The 16,926-nt window shown below is 44.2% G+C and overlaps 1 protein-coding gene across 7 annotated transcripts in view; it reads left to right on the plus strand.

The window, feature by feature from the left end:
- sipa1l1 (signal-induced proliferation-associated 1 like 1) overlaps positions 1-8,880 on the plus strand; it is a 71,536-nt gene extending 62,656 nt beyond the window's left edge. For 4 of the 7 annotated variants that reach the window (XM_053675650.1, XM_053675652.1, XM_053675651.1 and 1 more), the window contains 7 exons: positions 59-277; positions 744-903; positions 1,078-1,312; positions 2,780-2,947; positions 3,466-3,577; positions 4,333-4,411; positions 5,231-8,880. In XM_053675650.1, coding sequence (XP_053531625.1) covers positions 59-277; positions 744-903; positions 1,078-1,312; positions 2,780-2,947; positions 3,466-3,577; positions 4,333-4,411; positions 5,231-5,374 — 1,117 coding nt within the window. In that variant the 3' untranslated portion in view covers positions 5,375-8,880. The remainder of the gene's footprint in view (positions 1-58; positions 278-743; positions 904-1,077; positions 1,313-2,779; positions 2,948-3,465; positions 3,578-4,332; positions 4,412-5,230) is intronic. The other 3 variants (XM_053675653.1, XM_053675654.1, XM_053675655.1) reach the window with 3 other exon arrangements.
- Positions 8,881-16,926: the final 8,046 nt, after the last annotated feature.

Here is a 16,926-nt window from a genome sequence, read left to right on the forward strand (position 1 = left end):
CTTTTAAACCTGCGTGTTTTTTTTTTTTTTTTTTTTTTTTTTTTTAAATCCCTCACAGCTCACGTCACTCTGGCAGCCCCGGCGTGCTCAGCTCCAGTCACAACTCTCCCCGAGACGAGTCTCCCTCCACCACCTCGCCCTCCTCCTCCTCTCAGAGCTCGGTGTCTCCGGGACCCAAGAGCTTCTACCCTCGCCAGGGGGCCACCAGCAAGTACCTGATCGGCTGGAGGAAGCCGGGGAGCACCATCAACTCCGTGGACTTCGGAGACACTCGAAAGTGAGAGTCAGGAAGCACTGTAACACCTGCAACTTTTTCATTTTAACCAGCCAAATTGAGTTCCAGTACTGCTGTATAATTGACTTGAAGCTTAATCTATCATTAATTATCTCTTATAATGCTAAGAATTTGATCAATCCAAAATCACAGTAAACAAAAATATACTTTGCTTCTATTTAGTTGTTTAGTGCTTGATCGCCCCCTTGTGGACAAACATGAGTATGACCACTCGTCAGAGTAACACGCTCAACGTTAAAACGCAGAGTTTATAATACAGGTGTCCATCCTAGTCATGAAATGGTGAATGAAGCAAACATCTCGCACACACTGTGCACAGAATTAGAGTTTTCTGTTTTTTTTAATCCTAATTTTAGTGGTTTCGTCGTTCCAGCTATTTTAGAGTCTGGTATGTAAGACTGCTGTCTGAAAAGTGTTCGATTTGATTCGATTTTATTCCCGTTCCCAGGAGGCCTCAGGGCGAGGGAGTGGAAAGTGGGCCGTCTCAAACTCGGCCCTCTCTCAGAGACCTGCACTCTCCTCAGCCGCTGGGCAAATCCACTGTGGAGGAGGATCTGAAGAAACTCATCACCCTGGACAGCCCTCCTGCCATCCATCATGATGGCAAGGTACACACACACACACACACACACACGCACACTGGCTGAAGAGCAGACCAACACTCTCATTAAGGATCACAACAGCTTCTAATATTGCAGCTTTATCCAACAGAACTGTTGAATTCTCATTTCCGATTGGTCAGAGTTACGATTTATTCTGCAACTCTCTGTGCATGCTCTTAGTCTCTGCAGCCGTCGTGCTCGGGTGCGAGCGGTTCAGGCCGGCGCTCGCTGCAGCGCACCCTCTCCGACGAGAGTATCTATCGAGGCCAGCGCTTGCCGTCACTCGGAGATGCGGTGCTGGAGCAGGCGCTCGCCAGCGACGTGCTGTTCAGCTGCTCCACCCTGCCACGCTCGCCCACCACCCGCGGGGCCCCCCTGCGCAGACCCTCCTACAAACTGGGCATCAAGATGCATGGTGAGTAGCTCGTGGGTATGGTGCTGCCACGGTCACAGAAGGTACAGGTGAAGTTCCAGCATTATTGCATCATATCCTGCTACTGTACAGTACTGACCAAGAAACCGAGCCAAAAAATCTGACAGGAAATCGAAAGTTTTATGAAAGAAGCTTCTTACAGTCGCCTTCTTACGTTGGTGCTTACTAGAGTTTTCTACGTTTCTGCGTAAATACGACCGAAAACATCATCAGATTTTTACACAAGTTCTAAAAGTAGATCAAGAGAAGCCAGTTAAACAGATGAGGCAAAAATATTATATTTTGTCATTGATTTATTATTATTTATTTAAATAAATATCTGTGTATTTATTACGTATGAGGCCGTATAATTTCCTCATAGCTCGTTCATCATTTTATTGGGGTCAGTTTTCTCCCATTCCTTCAGATGGGTGGATCAGTGGACGGTTGGATGGATGGATGGACAGACACATTGAGAGTTTGATGGATGGTTGGATACTGATGGAGACATGGATGGATATTTAAATGGATGGATGGATAGACAGATGGCAAGATCAATGGATGTCTGTTTAGATGTATGGATGGAAGGATAGACAGATGAGATTGATGGATAGATGAATATTTAGACTGATGGATAGATGTGGATCTCAATGGATAGATGGATATTTAGATGGATGGAAGGATAGACAGATGGCGAGATCTGTTGATAGATGGATGGATAAATGGATAGAGAGTGTTTATTGATCTCTGAGGGAAATGGTTTTGTGTAAGACCGATTACCCACAAAGGAGCGACTAAGTGAATAAAACTAAAAAGAAATAATATGATTAGTCTATTACAACGTTGTAACACGGTTATGTAACGTGTGTATGATTGTTGCTATGGTTACATTTTGAAGAGGATTCGTGTTTATCCCACTCCGTTCTTGTTGCTTTTAATAAAATCTTTAGAGGCACTGTAGCCTTTTATTATTCTTCCTTTCTTTCCAAATCGGTCATTCTGGTTTTTTCCGTTCATTTGTGCATTCATTCATTCATTCTTTAAAAAAAAAAAGTTTTTATTATTTAGCAGCGATTTATTTTATTTATGTATTTATTTATTTTTCATGGCATGGCTGCCTACACTGTCAGGACTGATTTATTTTTTAAAATATTTCTTTAATAAGACATTAGACACTTCCTTGTCGAAGTAAATAACTTCACCTCGAGATCGGATGCGCTTCTTCTCTTCATGTGGTACAGAGTGTCTAGTCAAGTCAGGTGGCTTTTATAGTTTGTCTACTGAAGGCAGAATGATGTCCCTAACACGTGACGTTATCATGACGTGCACGTATCGGTCACGATCTCGGACCCGATCAGGACAAGTCCGGCAGCAGGTCACAGTCCTAGTGTGTTATCAGTGTAATAGCCAGACTCCGACTCAGTCAGCTGACACGCACCGTGTGATGTTTTCTCATTGGCCGTGGGTCAGGTGACCTCTCCGCGTCTGACACCTCTCTAGCAGACCTGCACGAGCGCCAGAGGCTGCCGTCTCCAGAGCTGGGCCTCCTGCCCCTACCCGACACGGACAGCGGCCTGGACTGGAGCCACCTGGTGGACGCCGCCAACGCTTTCGAGGGTGAGGGGAGACCCCCACGCAGTGAGCTACCCTTCTTTTTCCTCTCTCTCTCTTTCCACCTCGTCTCACTCGCCGCCCTGCGCTCCGGTCCTCCCACATAAACACCACTGATTACAGACAATCTGTACCTGGTGTGCATATATACTGTCCTTTAAATCCAGTTTCCAGTGAGGGGTGTGTGTGTGTGTGTGTGTGTGTGTGTGTGTGTGTGTGTGTGTGTGTGTGTGTGTGAGATCCCTACCCCCGTGAATGAACTGTTACTATAGAAACACCGATGCATTATTGTCAGCGAACCTGAACAGCAGCAACACTCGGGCCACCAAATATGAGTGCAGGCTGAAGGTTAATTGATGCGACAGGCGTTTTTGAAAGGAGTGATGGTATTAGAGTTGGGAGGAGGGTTGGAGCGCACGGCTCTGGGTGACGCACACGGGGTTTAGAATGCTTACTGCTTTCCACACAACAGGACTGACCCTGTCTCACATTCTCATCTCTCCTCCCCTCGTCTCTTACCGTCACGGTCACACTCCTCGTCTCAGTCCAGAGGAGTTTCATGTTCAGTTCTCAGGACCTCAGTCACCGTGGTGAGAGTGCAGTGAGCTCCCAGCAGATGGAGCTGCAGCCCGTACCCCACTCCCGACTCTCTCCCAGGTGACCATCATCTTTACTACCGCTCTACTGTACGGACTGTGTGTGAATACTGACGCACTAAAGCTCTCTCGCTCTCTCTCTCGCTCTTGTGCTGTCTCTCGCTCTCTCACGGTCTTTCTCTCTCTCCTCTCTCTCTCTCTCTCTCTCTCTCTCTCTCCTCTCTCTCCTCTCTCTCCCTCCCTCTCCTCTCTCTTGCGCTCTCTCACGCTCTCTCTCTCTCCCTCTCCTCTCTCTTGCGCTCTCTCTCGCTCTCTCACGGTCTTCTCTCTCTCTCTCTCTCTCTCCTCTCTCTCTTGCGCTCTCTCACGGTCTTTCTCTCTCCTCGCTCTCTCTCTCGCTCTCTCACGGTCTTTCTCTCTCTCTCCCCCTCTCCTCTCTCTCGCTGTCTCACGGTCTTTCTCTCTCTCTCCCCCTCTCCTCTCTCTCGCTGTCTCACGGTCTTTCTCTCTCCTCTCTCTCTCCTCTCTCTTGCTCTCTCTCTCCTCTCTCTTTCTCTCTCTCTCACTCTCTCACTGTCTCACGGTCTCTCTCTCTCTCTCTCTTGCGCTCTCTCTTGCTGTCTCACGGTCTCTCCTCTCTCTCTCTCTCTCTCTCTCCTCTCTCTCGCACTCTCTCTCGCTGTCTCACGGTCTCTCCTCTCTCTTGCACTCTCTCTCACTGTCTCTCTCTCTCTCATTCTCTCCTCTTGCTCTCTCTCACATTCCTCTTGCGCTCTCTCTCGTTCTCTCCCTCTCCTCTCTCTTTCTCTCCTGCAGTGATATTCCTGTGGGTTTTGCGGGGAAAGTGTCTCAGCTCGAGGCGTTGGTGAAGATGCTGCAGGAAGACTTGAAGAAGGTACCTGCATCACACCGGGTCGATTCTAGAACATGCTGGAAAACAGTACCTCCTGTACGGTGAACATTAGAACCTCAATAAAGTTCTGTCTGGTTCTGTCCGTAACCCGTGGGGAGGGAGAAACTAGCTGAGGGAGGGTACAGTAGTCAGGGCCTTGGATGGAAATAAATACCAAGCTAACAATAACACAATGTCAGTAAATACGTAAACAAGTAAATAACCCGATAAAAATGTTAGTAAATACATAAGTAAATAACTAAATAAGAACAAACACATAAAGAAGGAAATAACTCAATAAAAATGTTACGATTGAATGTAATGAAAGAACATAAGGAAATGCAAAAATAATTAACTAAATAAGAATGAAAGTAAACAAGAAGTTAAACAAATGGGTAAACAAGTAAATAACTAAGTAGAACGTAAATTTGAAAAAAACCTAAAGAATACATGTAAATAAGTAAATAAATGTTTGTAAATACAGAATGTAAGTAAATACCTAAATAAGGGTGAAAGTAAGCAAGAGTGTAAATAAATACTTAAACAAAGATGTATGGAAATAAATAAGTAATCATGTAAGTAAATAAATAACAATGTAATTAAATAAGAAGGTAAGAATTTTAAAAAGTAGATGAAGTAAAATGGGAAAACAAGTATATAGCTGAAAATCTGAAATAAAGTAAATAAGTAAGTAAATGAAGACGTAAGTAAGAAGTAAATAAATATTCTCGCCGTGCTTATTTTGACTTGTTATTTTTAACAAAAACAAGTAAGGTTTGAGATCCAGAGACGTTTGTGATGTCTGATGTTCCGTCCGTGCAGGAGCGAGAGGAGAAGCTGAAGCTTCAGGCTCAGATCAAGCGGCTTTGGGAGGACAACCAGAGGCTCCAGGAGGAGTCTCAGAACTCGGCGGCCAAGCTGAAGAAGTTCACAGAGTGGGTCTTCAACACCATCGACCTGAACTGAGAGCACCGCCGGAGCAGCTGCTCCGTCATCCAGCTCCACCCGGGACCAACGCGAGCAGCAATCAACACGCCAACACTTCCTGGAAGCGAGTCAGAAATACGGCGCAGGAACCATCAGCTCTTCTCCAGCCCTCTCGTCATGTTTAACAAGAGGACCGATTCGTACTTCTGTCATTCCCTTCGGAGGTTTCTCAGAGCGCCAACCTGCAGGGATGAGTCCGTCGCTTCCGTCACGTGCATCACGACTACACTACTCCTCACATCCAGGGGGAACCCGACACATCTTTTTTTTTTTTTTTTTTTTTTTTTTTTTTTTTTTTTTTTTTTTTTTTTTTTTGAGCTTCAAGAGCCATGTTTGTGAAATTTCGCTGGGTCACTGTGCTATTCGGAGTTGGTGTGCGTTTTTCTTGCTTTCCTTTCTCTCTAATTAGTGAGGCTGGTGGTGTGAATCTACAACGCAGCAGTACAATCAAACAAAACAACAACAAACAAACCAAGGAAGGAAGCCACGTCTTTTTTTCCCCCTTCTTTTTTATTATTATTATTATTATTATTATTATTATTATAGATGATCTGATAGTACAGACTCATCGACGGCATTTTGTTTTCTTTCTTTTTTTTTCTCTCCCGCAAACGCAAAAGCAATAGACTGATGATCTCAATGCGTCAGCTTCACCGGACTGTAATAATAATAATAATGAAATCTCACCGTGTCGGATTCTTATTTTCCGTAAAAAGCAATCGCAGGTCTGTGGTACGAACGCTGAAAACTCGAAGAAAGGGGGGGGGGGGGGGTGTTTTCTCTTTACTTTTTTTATTTTTGTTTTTTTTTTGTTGGGACAACTAATTTATTCCGTTTGTATTATAAATAAATATCCGTACAGTAGAACGTTAATGTTTATTTTCCAGACAGATGCTCATAATTTAGGTGTATTATTATTACTATTATTATTATTATTATTATTATTATTATTATTATTATTATTTTGTACATTTAATTTCAGCCTGATGCTGTTTATCTTCCGCGTGCTTTGTGGTGCCCTAGCCTGCCGTCGTCGTGTTGCCTTAGTGCCCTCTTGTGGTGAAAAGTGATCGTTTCACTCGCTACAATCTATATTTCAGTTTTAAAAAAACAACAACAACAAAAAAAAAAAACCCCACAAAAACAAAGCGTTCATCATTTCCTCCTTTTGCGTTTGTGTTCATGGAATCAGAGATCTAGCTCAGGCTCAGTGTGTGCGTGTGAGTGTGTGTGAGTTATTCGGGTTTGGAGTTATTCTGACTGAGGAAACGGATCAGCACAGGAAGTAGATATCTGAGTTTCCTTCTAGAAATCGGGGAGATTGCGGGACAAAAAACCGGAGTGCCTGCTCAGAGGAAGGGCTTTACTCAGCCGATAATCCTGGCTCTCAGTGCTGGGCTTTCTCTCATCAATCTGAGACACCCCCCCCAAACACACACACACACACACACACACCCCCCAATCAGGTGTGTTAATGACCCGATACTGCAGTAAGTACACACACAGGGCTGTTCTGAGCTCGAAAAGTTCGCAAGCAACTCTAGAGAAAAATGTAATATTCAGCAGTGAATGGAGATTATCGATTCTGTTCTAAGAATCGTTTGAGTCGTATGAATCATTTGAGTCGTATGAATCGTTTGAATCATTTCTGGCTACCAGCCACTTAACGAAGGAATCACGTAGAACCCTAAAAGCCCCAAAAACTTGATCAATTCAGGTTTGTACATTATAGAAACCCTAGAGACCGCGTGCCTGAGTGAGTTAACGATAACGAGTCGTGCTTCTCCTTTTACTCGTACAGGAAGGTTTTACACAAGAGCTCCTGCTCTATTCTGTGGAACTTGAACGCTGAGAAAGAAAAAAAAAAAAACGTTCGAGTATGAATTTCCTAAATTTGAATGATGTACACGTCACACCCCCCCCCCCCAGCTGTGTGGTGTATAACAAAATTTTCACCGTGTTTGGTTTGAGCTTGCCCGGGGTAAGATTTGACTTAAAAAAAAAAAACAAAAAACAAAAAATGTTTCATTCGGAGTGACGGGTTACGATTTTGAGATTTAAAAGAAAAAATTATTGCCAAAGGTCAAATATCAAAAACTGCAGATTTTATGTAAATTAGGCCAAAGGAGAAAAGTAGACACTTTTTAAAGCAGTCAAACGAATAAATAATTGTATTTTCTACCATGCTGGTAAAACATCGATGCTTAGCGTAACTATTTAAGCGACGTTCTAGCTAGTTACGCTGTGCTAACATCACACTGTAACATGTCTTGATTTTTCACGGACGTGAACGTGACGGATGTGTGATTTGGCGGAATGCCCAGAACGTTTTCTTTTCCCCGCGAGTCCCGATGCTATTCATCTACGGCCGAATTTACCTAAATTTACATAAGATTTGTATTTGCATGCCTCTTCCACTAGGTGGTGTGAGAGAGTCACGTTTTCAGGTTCTTGCGTGTGTCGCGTGGAGTGTTTTCGTAGGATTTATATAGAATTGTCGCTGTAACCTGCAGATTGGATTCTTTGGATTAGATGTTTGGATTTGATCCAGCAGGGTCAAGATCACCGCAAGAGTCGAAAGTATTTTCGTCAACAGCTTCCTTCCTGATTGGAGGATTATATTTTAATGCATGCATGTTAGTAAAAAAAACAAAACAACAAAATAGAAAACAAAGCAGGACTGGACCTCTTGGTGGCGCTGTTGGTGTTGAGATTTATTTATTTGGGGTTTTTTTTCGATCTCAAAACCGTAAACACGTTGTTTTATAGTTTTAAAGGCAAGCTAACAGATTTAAAAAAAAAAAAAAAAAAAAAAAAACTGGCAAAAATGTAACTTTACATACACCACAAAAAAAAAAAGAATCAATCGGTACATAATTAAAATGTATGAAGTTTATATTCGAATGCTTTCGTCAGCTTTTAAGCTCCACGACCGTTGTTTACTCTTCACCTTGTTCAATATTCCACAGTAATCAGATGTCTTTTAATGTGAATGTTAACTTTCTTTTCTTTTTTTTTTTTTATTTTTTCTTTCTTTTTGTCGTTCTCAGTCGGATTCAAACTTTAATTTGCACTGTAAGATTTTTTTTTTTGTTTTTTTTTTGTATAGATTTATTCTAATTATTGCTATGTTAACAGTTGATGGAGCCTCATAACGTAAACGTCTTATAACCGGACATCGCCTTTCCTGGCGTGCGTCATCACGTGCGGCGCGGAGAAGACGACCGTCCACCTCCGCCCTTCTCCGGACCGACGCGTGTTTCATCGACGGGAGTCGTGTTCCGCCTCGACGACGTGCGCGGTTCCTGAAAACGCCGATAAAAACAGAAAGGATGATACCGAAGCGTTATATGTTTAACGGGAAGAGAAGTACTGTTTACATGATTCTGTTCATTTTATTTGTAAAGTGTAAAGGTTTAAAGAACCGATTTCCCAGTCATCATAGCAGTATTAAAACATTTTCTTAAATAAATAAATAAACACTATTTGAGGTGCTGTAGTTTTTCATGACGTGGAAGTGGAGAGTGAAATCGTCTGGATGAGGTGTACTGCTGTTGCATCCTGGGACGATAAATTCCATCTCATTTCCTAGGCGAGATGTAAAGTGACGGCTCCTTGTGCTTTCCTGCTAAATGCTCGTCACTGCATTCGCACTCTTCCATCCTTTCCACCAGAGTGCTCTCTGTGTGTGTGTGTGTGTGTGTGTGTGTGTGTGTGTGTGTGTGTGTGTGTGTGTGTGTGTGTGTGCGTGTGTCTTTTCCATCAGCAGCCAGATAATTGCGTGTCGTGGCGAGTAATCAGCCGAGGTCGCTGAGGAGGCGGCGAGTGCCGCCGCTGTTCTCCGGCTGGTCCTCCGAGTCGGTCAGTAACCCTCTGAGCACCGCGCTTACATGCAGCGTCACATGACCGTTTCATTCATTTGAATCGGTGAACGGTTTTCCAACGCTACCAGCCCCTGCGTGGAAAAGTAAATGCCCCTCTTCGTTACCAAATCAAGTGTGATGTAATCGGGTTCAGTTAGTGTATGAAGTGATGAAGTCTGAGCTCTCTACGATAAAACACAGAGTTTTCAGTGGAATATCGAAGATGCGAAACGATTACGAACTTCCACGATGAAACCGTTTTAATGATAACGATGCAGTGATTGTAAAAAGTGCCGTTTGCTCAGTTTGTATAAAACATCAGCCATGCAGAGGCTTCTCTCAGTTTCAGAACATATTTCCGCTCTGTGACGAACAGAACTAAACTACACTTTACACAGGGGAAATCAACACTTTTTTTACCAGAATGTTTTTATACTTGGTTTATATTATGTTGTTTTTTTTCAGATAGCCTTGAAGAACACCTTTGACAAGAGGAGAACGTATTGAAATCGTTCTCCTGGCCGGATCTGCGATGAAGGCTGCGACGGACTTTAACAGGAAGCGTGGCGAACACATCAGACACGACGCTGTCGCCAAACTTATTAACAGATACAGAGAGACTGGACGTGTCGAGGACCGACCGAGAAGACGCGGACGTCCAGGAACATCCACTGACGAAGGAACGACCGGCGTGGTCCTGGTAAACATAGTCCCCTATATATGGAGACTTCTGGGACACCCTGTGTATTAAACTGATTCCGAGTCTCAATCGTTACACTCCAGAATTTATCAACATTAAAATAAAAGTTAAAAAAAAATGGAACATTGTGAATAAATTGTGATTAAAAACCAGCGAACGCAGCCTTCTCACACGCACACAAACGCACATGCGGTTTATTTCTCACTTCCTGGTTCTTGACATGGTATTTCCTGGCACCGGATTAGTCTAGAGAGTCGATCGACGCTGTCGGAGCACTTCGAATCTCAACAGTACATCGGTGGGGTCTGTAGACCAATCAGCTGCCAGGAAATTCAGTGTTCTGGGCGGGGGGGAAAAAAAAACAAAACTGCTTACAGAACTAGTTTACTAATTATACTGAATAAATAAAGAGCATTTAGAGCATCTGTCAGACATAAATTACTTAAAGACTCAGGATGTGCTTTTATTATATCATGCAGAAAAGCCCACAAAATTATTATATTCACCCCCAAATCAGAATGTTTTCAAAAAATCTTTGAAATAAAATAAATCTCGCTGCATTGATATTTTCCTTGTTCATTTCTTCAGAGGAGTTTCCTAAAAATGTTAAAGAATGTTGGATTTCATGCTGAAAATGATCTTCATTTTACAACCTCGATATATAAAACATAAAACAATAACACCTGGGGGTTTCTTGGCTGTGCAATAAATAAATAAAAAATGTCAAATTTAATTTAATTCTGTCATTATGAACAAAGATTTTATTTATATTTTATTAGTAATGGAAACTTGTGTTATTTATTTATTTATTTATTTCTGTAAATAAGAGTGCACTTTGGAAAAACCTCAAATATTTGTAAGAAAATCAGCTGTTTTTAAATATCTGTTGTTTGGGGGAGAAAAGAAACGAAAAGAAAAGAAGAAGAAGAAGAAGAACGGTCCCTTTCTCGTGTTTGAACTCGTCTTAGCAAATTCCTGACCTTCAGGATCTGAGATGGTTATAAAAGAGAAATCTGCGGCAATCTCCATTAAGAGCCGCGGCGTGACGTGAACTGATGGTCGTCTGTAAACAGGGTCAATGAGCTTGGAAAGCCAGCTGATGTGCGGCGGGGTTTAATGGAACGGGAAGTGTGTGTGTGTGTGTGTGTGTGAGGCCTGAGTGCATGGCTCTGGAGTGAACTGGAAAGCTCTCAGTGGCGGGACCCAGCATTAGCTTTAGACATGGAGCTGCTCAGGAGCGTCGCTAAACCTCTGGACTGGACCGAACTCTTCTGTCCTGACTCGGGTCTCACATGAACCGTGAAAACCCCAAATCCTACGACGCCTGGAGAGAAATCCATAGAGAGCAGACGCAAACAGAGCCAGTGGCTCATGCACAGGCTTCTTCTGATTGGCCCAAAGGTGTCTATTAGCATATTAATGCGCTCGTTCAAACACGTTATTGTTTCTATAGCAACAGCTCATTCACACAGATAAATAAATAAATATATATATAATATAATATAAAGAGAAAAACAGAGAGAGGCTGGCAAAGGAATGACGTAATCTAACATAAGTGAGCTCAGGAACTAACTTGCGAACATTCCACAACATTAAATGTAGCTGTAAATGGATAAAAAGTGCCAGCATTCTTTACAATATGAAAATTCACGTGTTGTGAATCGAACACTTCCGAGCATGATGTTCTAGAAACATTCATGCAACCTGGCACTGCGCTACTGTCAGAGCTGCTGTTCTAGAAAACCCATCGACACCACCTGACCAATCAGAATCCAGGATTCAGCGGCGCTGCGGTTTCACCCCCTCGGATGAGAATATTCAGCAGTTAAACATCCAGAATCGGTGTGTGTGAAGAACAGGCCTTTCAGTTTTAACGTGAAATTGTAAAGCACGGCCAGAAATTAGCTTGAGATGATCATTTTGGTGAAAATGAGTCATCCTCTACCGGAAAATATCACCGAGGTATAAAATATTAAAATGGTATCTTGAAACCAAAATGGTACTTTATTAAAGCGTGCGCATTTTATTTCCCGGTCGTAGAGCAGCAGTGAGTCGGCGTTCGTTATTGCATTAGCAGTAGGTTCGTTTCTTTACCGTGAATCGGATGGGAGGAGCGCGAGATTCAGAGCGTGGAAACCGGCGGATTTGATTCGTCATGATTCGGTGTGTGATCTGGCTGCTTCTCCTCCGCACATCTGTCTTTCAGGCATGTTCTCAGGACGTCCTGTTTCTCCTCCGCACTGTGAGTTATTAATCCGGCCTGGCGGTTAAAGGGCTGATCCATGCACTCGGCCATGGGTGTGTAAAGTAAGCTCGTGCCCTTAGCCCTATTCAGACCGGATTAGTTTTACACGTTTTTACACGTGGAGGTGAGAGAAATTCTTTCCATCCGACTCCATCGCGTCGGTCATTTCTACGGACTGTTCGTGCACGTGTCTGGAAAGACTTGACTGTATTTCACCCTGTAGAAATAACTCCAGGTAATTATACGATATCCCGTCTGAATCGACTTATTCTCAAAGTCGGCGTTAAATCCGCTGAGGTGTTACGTTGTTTGTTTGTTTGTTTATTTTGTTTTCACTCGATGATGCCTCACGACCGAAACCCGGTTTAAAACGGCGCGACAGAAGAGAAGTCGGAGATACTCGGATGTTTCCCGGTGTTTTAGAGAAGTTATTGAGTTCTAACCCACCTACGTACAGTTATAGCCTAGTCATGTGACCTATTAGTGGTCAACTTGTCTAGCCACGCCCCCTACGACAAGCACCTATTTGTACGCGGAACCCGGAAACCCAACCTCCGACGTGTCCTTGCTCTTGGCGTCCATGTTTTGCTCCAGGACACGTTTTAGAAAAAATAACCCCGTTTCTGAACACGATGGATTGCAGCATTAAAGTCAACAATCAGACAAAACTCTACGTTCATTCGTGCTTACCGACAGAAACACGGTTATAACATACAGCTTAAATATGACCACCGGGTCTCGATCGGGAGCTCAAAAGTTCGCGTCCCTCTAACCTGCTGCAGTTAAATGATTTAAACGAGCCTCGTTGACGACTGAAAACCCGACACACGTGTGCTTTAAGTCTTACTGAAGACATGAACAGGCAGAAACACGTTAAGAGTGGGTCGGGAAAACAGCTCTGGCACCCACACCCTAAACCAGAACATACTGACTTTTCTACAGAGCCAGGGAACGATTCGAAACGGTAATCGGAAAGTATCAAATAAAATCGGTGACATTCCCGAACAAACCGCCAGAGTCCTGCCTTAGAAGAATAAAAAGAACCGAAGCACGTCCACATTTATATCACGCTCAGTATTTGAAAATCTCTGCGTGCGTCGTTTTGACTGTTTTTGTTCCTTGTGATTTGAGACTGGCAGGGGGATTTAAAAAGATATCCAAATGATTTGAAATACATCGTAACACTGTAAGGAAAACCGTCTGCAAACGGTGCGGATTTCAAACGACTGCCAATTAGTCCAGGACCGGCCGTCCCTGCGCATTCAGCCCGAGAGCAGACCGTCTGACGCAAAAAGAAGTCTCTAAAACCTAAACATTTAACTACAGGACCAGAGGCAGTTTTTCAGGAGAAGCACCTCATACCAACTGTGAAGCACGGTGGTGGAAATGTTATGGTTTGGGGTTGCGGCACTGCCTCACGGACCGGACGGCTCGCATTCACTGAGTCAACTATGAATTCTGCGTCATATCCAGTCAAGTGGGTTTTTATTGTCAGCCCTCTATGTGGAACGAAATTTCTTCAGGACCGTGGTGCAACATGGAACAGTATACACGAGTGCAAAATAATAAATGCCCAGGACAATAGATACACACAACATGGACTGTAAACTGTAAGCTCTTGGGTAATGTAGCAGCACAAGTGTAGCAGGAATACGGTTCACGGAATCGGATCGGTTTTATCGACCCTTCCTGGCAACCTCTGACCAATGGTCAGTGACCCGGCCACGTGGTTTACCCGCGTGCCGCTTAAAACGAGCCCTCTCAGAAGCTGAAGATATCATGGAGTGAATTACTGCATAAACTCCTTCCATTTTTAAACCCGAGACACTCGGCTCTATTATATCATGCGCTACAAAATAAACTAACGAGCCCGCTCGCCTAAATCGCTCTCCTCGGCAGCTCGGTTACAGATAAAATAACGCCATCGCTTTGCATCGCGTGGCCCATTCCGGCGTCCAATTTAGCACCGCGGCGCACGGCCAGAAAACCGGGGTTTCGTTCTAATGAATCCACTTCACCTGCGACAATGAGGCGGTAATGACTGGGATCAGTGAAATGAGATTTTCTGCCATTTCAGGCTTTCAGTGTTGTTCATTTCACGAGCTGAAAATCCAGCAACGGGTTGAAATGTTTACGCTCCAGCTCTGGCAAATTTCAAGCTTTTGTTCGAAAGAATTAATGCTGCTTTCACGCTATTTTTGACATCTTTATAGCGTCGGTGATGACTAAAAGCGAGCTGTGTTGGGGGAAATAAACAACGCGGGAAATTGATAAATGTCTGTAAGTACTCGCGGTTCAGGGTCTTGAATTTACCCTACAGCGTTACGTTACCGGTATTCGGCAGACGCTCTTATCCAGAGTGACTGACTTTTATCTCATTCCTACATCTGAGCACTTGAGCGTTAAGAGCCTTGCTCAAGGGCCCAACAATGGCAGCTTGGCAATGCTGGGGTTTGAACTCACAAGCAGCAGACCAACACCTTACCCACTGAGCCACCGCTGTCACGGCAACGCCTGCAGACGGCTCGAGTTCCCACCCTGACACGGATTATTTTTCTAACACAGCACGTCGGGACGCGTTCTGATCCCTTTAAAAACGACAGCAGCTTGCCGACGATGACGATTTAATTGAAAAACAAAAGGAACATCGGACTTTCTATCCGCTTCTCGTCGCGTTTAATGATGCCGATCGCCCGTGAAAACGAGTTCTCGCTCTCACGTGCGTTGTAGCAGCTGTGAACGAGTTGTTCCCTCACTAGCCTCACTTTTTCCTTCTCGGCGTTAAGACGAAAACCGAACAAACGCAGCTCGTCATGTTACTGAGAAAGCGCAAAGGAGCGTAAACGCCTCTGTCCTGAAAATGTCGGAGAAACTTACTTCCATCTCTGCCTCTGACGCCGGAGACTCCTTAAATAAACGTCTCGAGGAACCGTCAACCGATCGATGAGTACACGCGCGTTCTGATCAGCTTACGTGGCGCATCCACGTCCGCCGGACGAGTCTGGACGAATGAGCCGTTGCTATAGAAACGATAACGAGCGAGTTAATATGAACCCGCACTACCGTCCGAGCCGCCTTCGGGGAAAACGAAAGCAGCATAACGAATTCGAAAGCAGCGCGGTGTACGCCATTAAACACCGTAATCAGGAGCGTTCAGTAAAAAAATGCAATTCTGATTCGATCAGATAAACCTGTTTTTTTTGTTTGTTTTTTTTTACGACAAGAAATAAAAAGCGTACAAACCTTTTACACTCGATTCTTTACGACGTTAACGTTGGACGTCGGATCAACATGGTTCCCGTCGGTGAAGACCGCGTGAGGACGACGAGGAGGCGACGAGGATGAGATGTTTCTGCTTGTAGATTTTCAGACTTATCTGATGGTGACGCTCGTCGTGTTCAAACTCGGCCAACTTTATTGTTTTGTTTGGGGTTTTTTTTTTAGGAATAAGTTGCCTTGGTGTTTATCTGGAGAAAGCTCTGCCTAGCTGGAGGAAGAAAACAAAAACAACCATGACGCTGACGTCCCAGACCGGTGTTCTAGTCGTGCGTACGTATATGACGTACGTAATTTCCTCATCAAACGGACCTGATCCTGTCTGAGGTGTTTGTTTATCAGCTCTTATCTCCTGGCTCACACACACACACATACACACACACACACACACACACACACATACACACACACACACACACACTCACATGGCCCCGGTGTGCTAATCTATTACGATGTTTTTTTACGACACTGTTTGCACTCGTGAGTCACGTCGCCGCGGCCCCGGCCGTCCGCGAGCGCTGCAGGTTCCTCGATTTACGCATTCGACTTCGAGCTTGCGTCATTTCCTGTCTTCTGAACCCGAGGAGAAAATAAAACGAATGCTTTTAACTCCCCGAGTGGCGTGCTGTGGATGTGTTGAAGGGTGGTGGAAAGCCTCTGGGAGTGGGCGAAGAGGATGTGGAGAAACATCTGACCGCTTGGTCAGTGTCGTGGAGGTCCAGCTGTCTGCTGAGAGAGAGCTGCGTGTCGTTAGAGTCATCACCGCATCAGCGTCCTGAGCTCTGTGGAGCCTGATGGGACAAGACGCGGGGTTCATTTGTTACTGCTCCCGGTCTGTGAGAACGTCTTCGGTCTTCCATGAAGGGTCAGGTCGGATATCGACTAAAACGCCTTCAAGTCCGTAGTGCATTAGAGAAAAAAAAATCCAGTGTTTTACACACTAATCTTGGTTTACTGTATAGTTTGTGTGTGTGTGTGTGTGTGTGTGTGTGTGTGTGTGTGTGTGTGTGTGAACAAGAAATCTGTTTACCCTTAACTCACTCCTAAAGGAAGTCTAACAGGCCGATGCTCGACGCTCCGAACCTGTTTTATTCCGCAGCGCTGCTGAATTCTGGATTCTGATTGGTCAGGAGGTGTTGATTAAATTTTCCAGAACCGCAGCTTTACGGACTTTAGCGCAGGGTTTGTAGTAACGCGTTCGTTCCGATACGTTATCTATACGTTTCTATAGTAACCGCCCGTTCGCAGGACGACACTCCACATAAAGGGATTTTTAAAAAATGTGTGTGATCGTCGATTTGGTGACGATTTATTCGTGGGTTTTTTTGGTTTATGGAAACATCGATGGAAGGAGTCTCCAGTTTCGGTGATTTTGTGAATGTCGAATCCGGTTTCTTGGTAAAACGACAAGCTGCGTTGTGTTTTTTTTGAGAGAGAGAGAGACGGA

Source organism: Ictalurus punctatus, chromosome 25 (genome assembly GCF_001660625.3).
Source record: "Ictalurus punctatus breed USDA103 chromosome 25, Coco_2.0, whole genome shotgun sequence".
Lineage (NCBI taxonomy): Eukaryota > Metazoa > Chordata > Actinopteri > Siluriformes > Ictaluridae > Ictalurus > Ictalurus punctatus.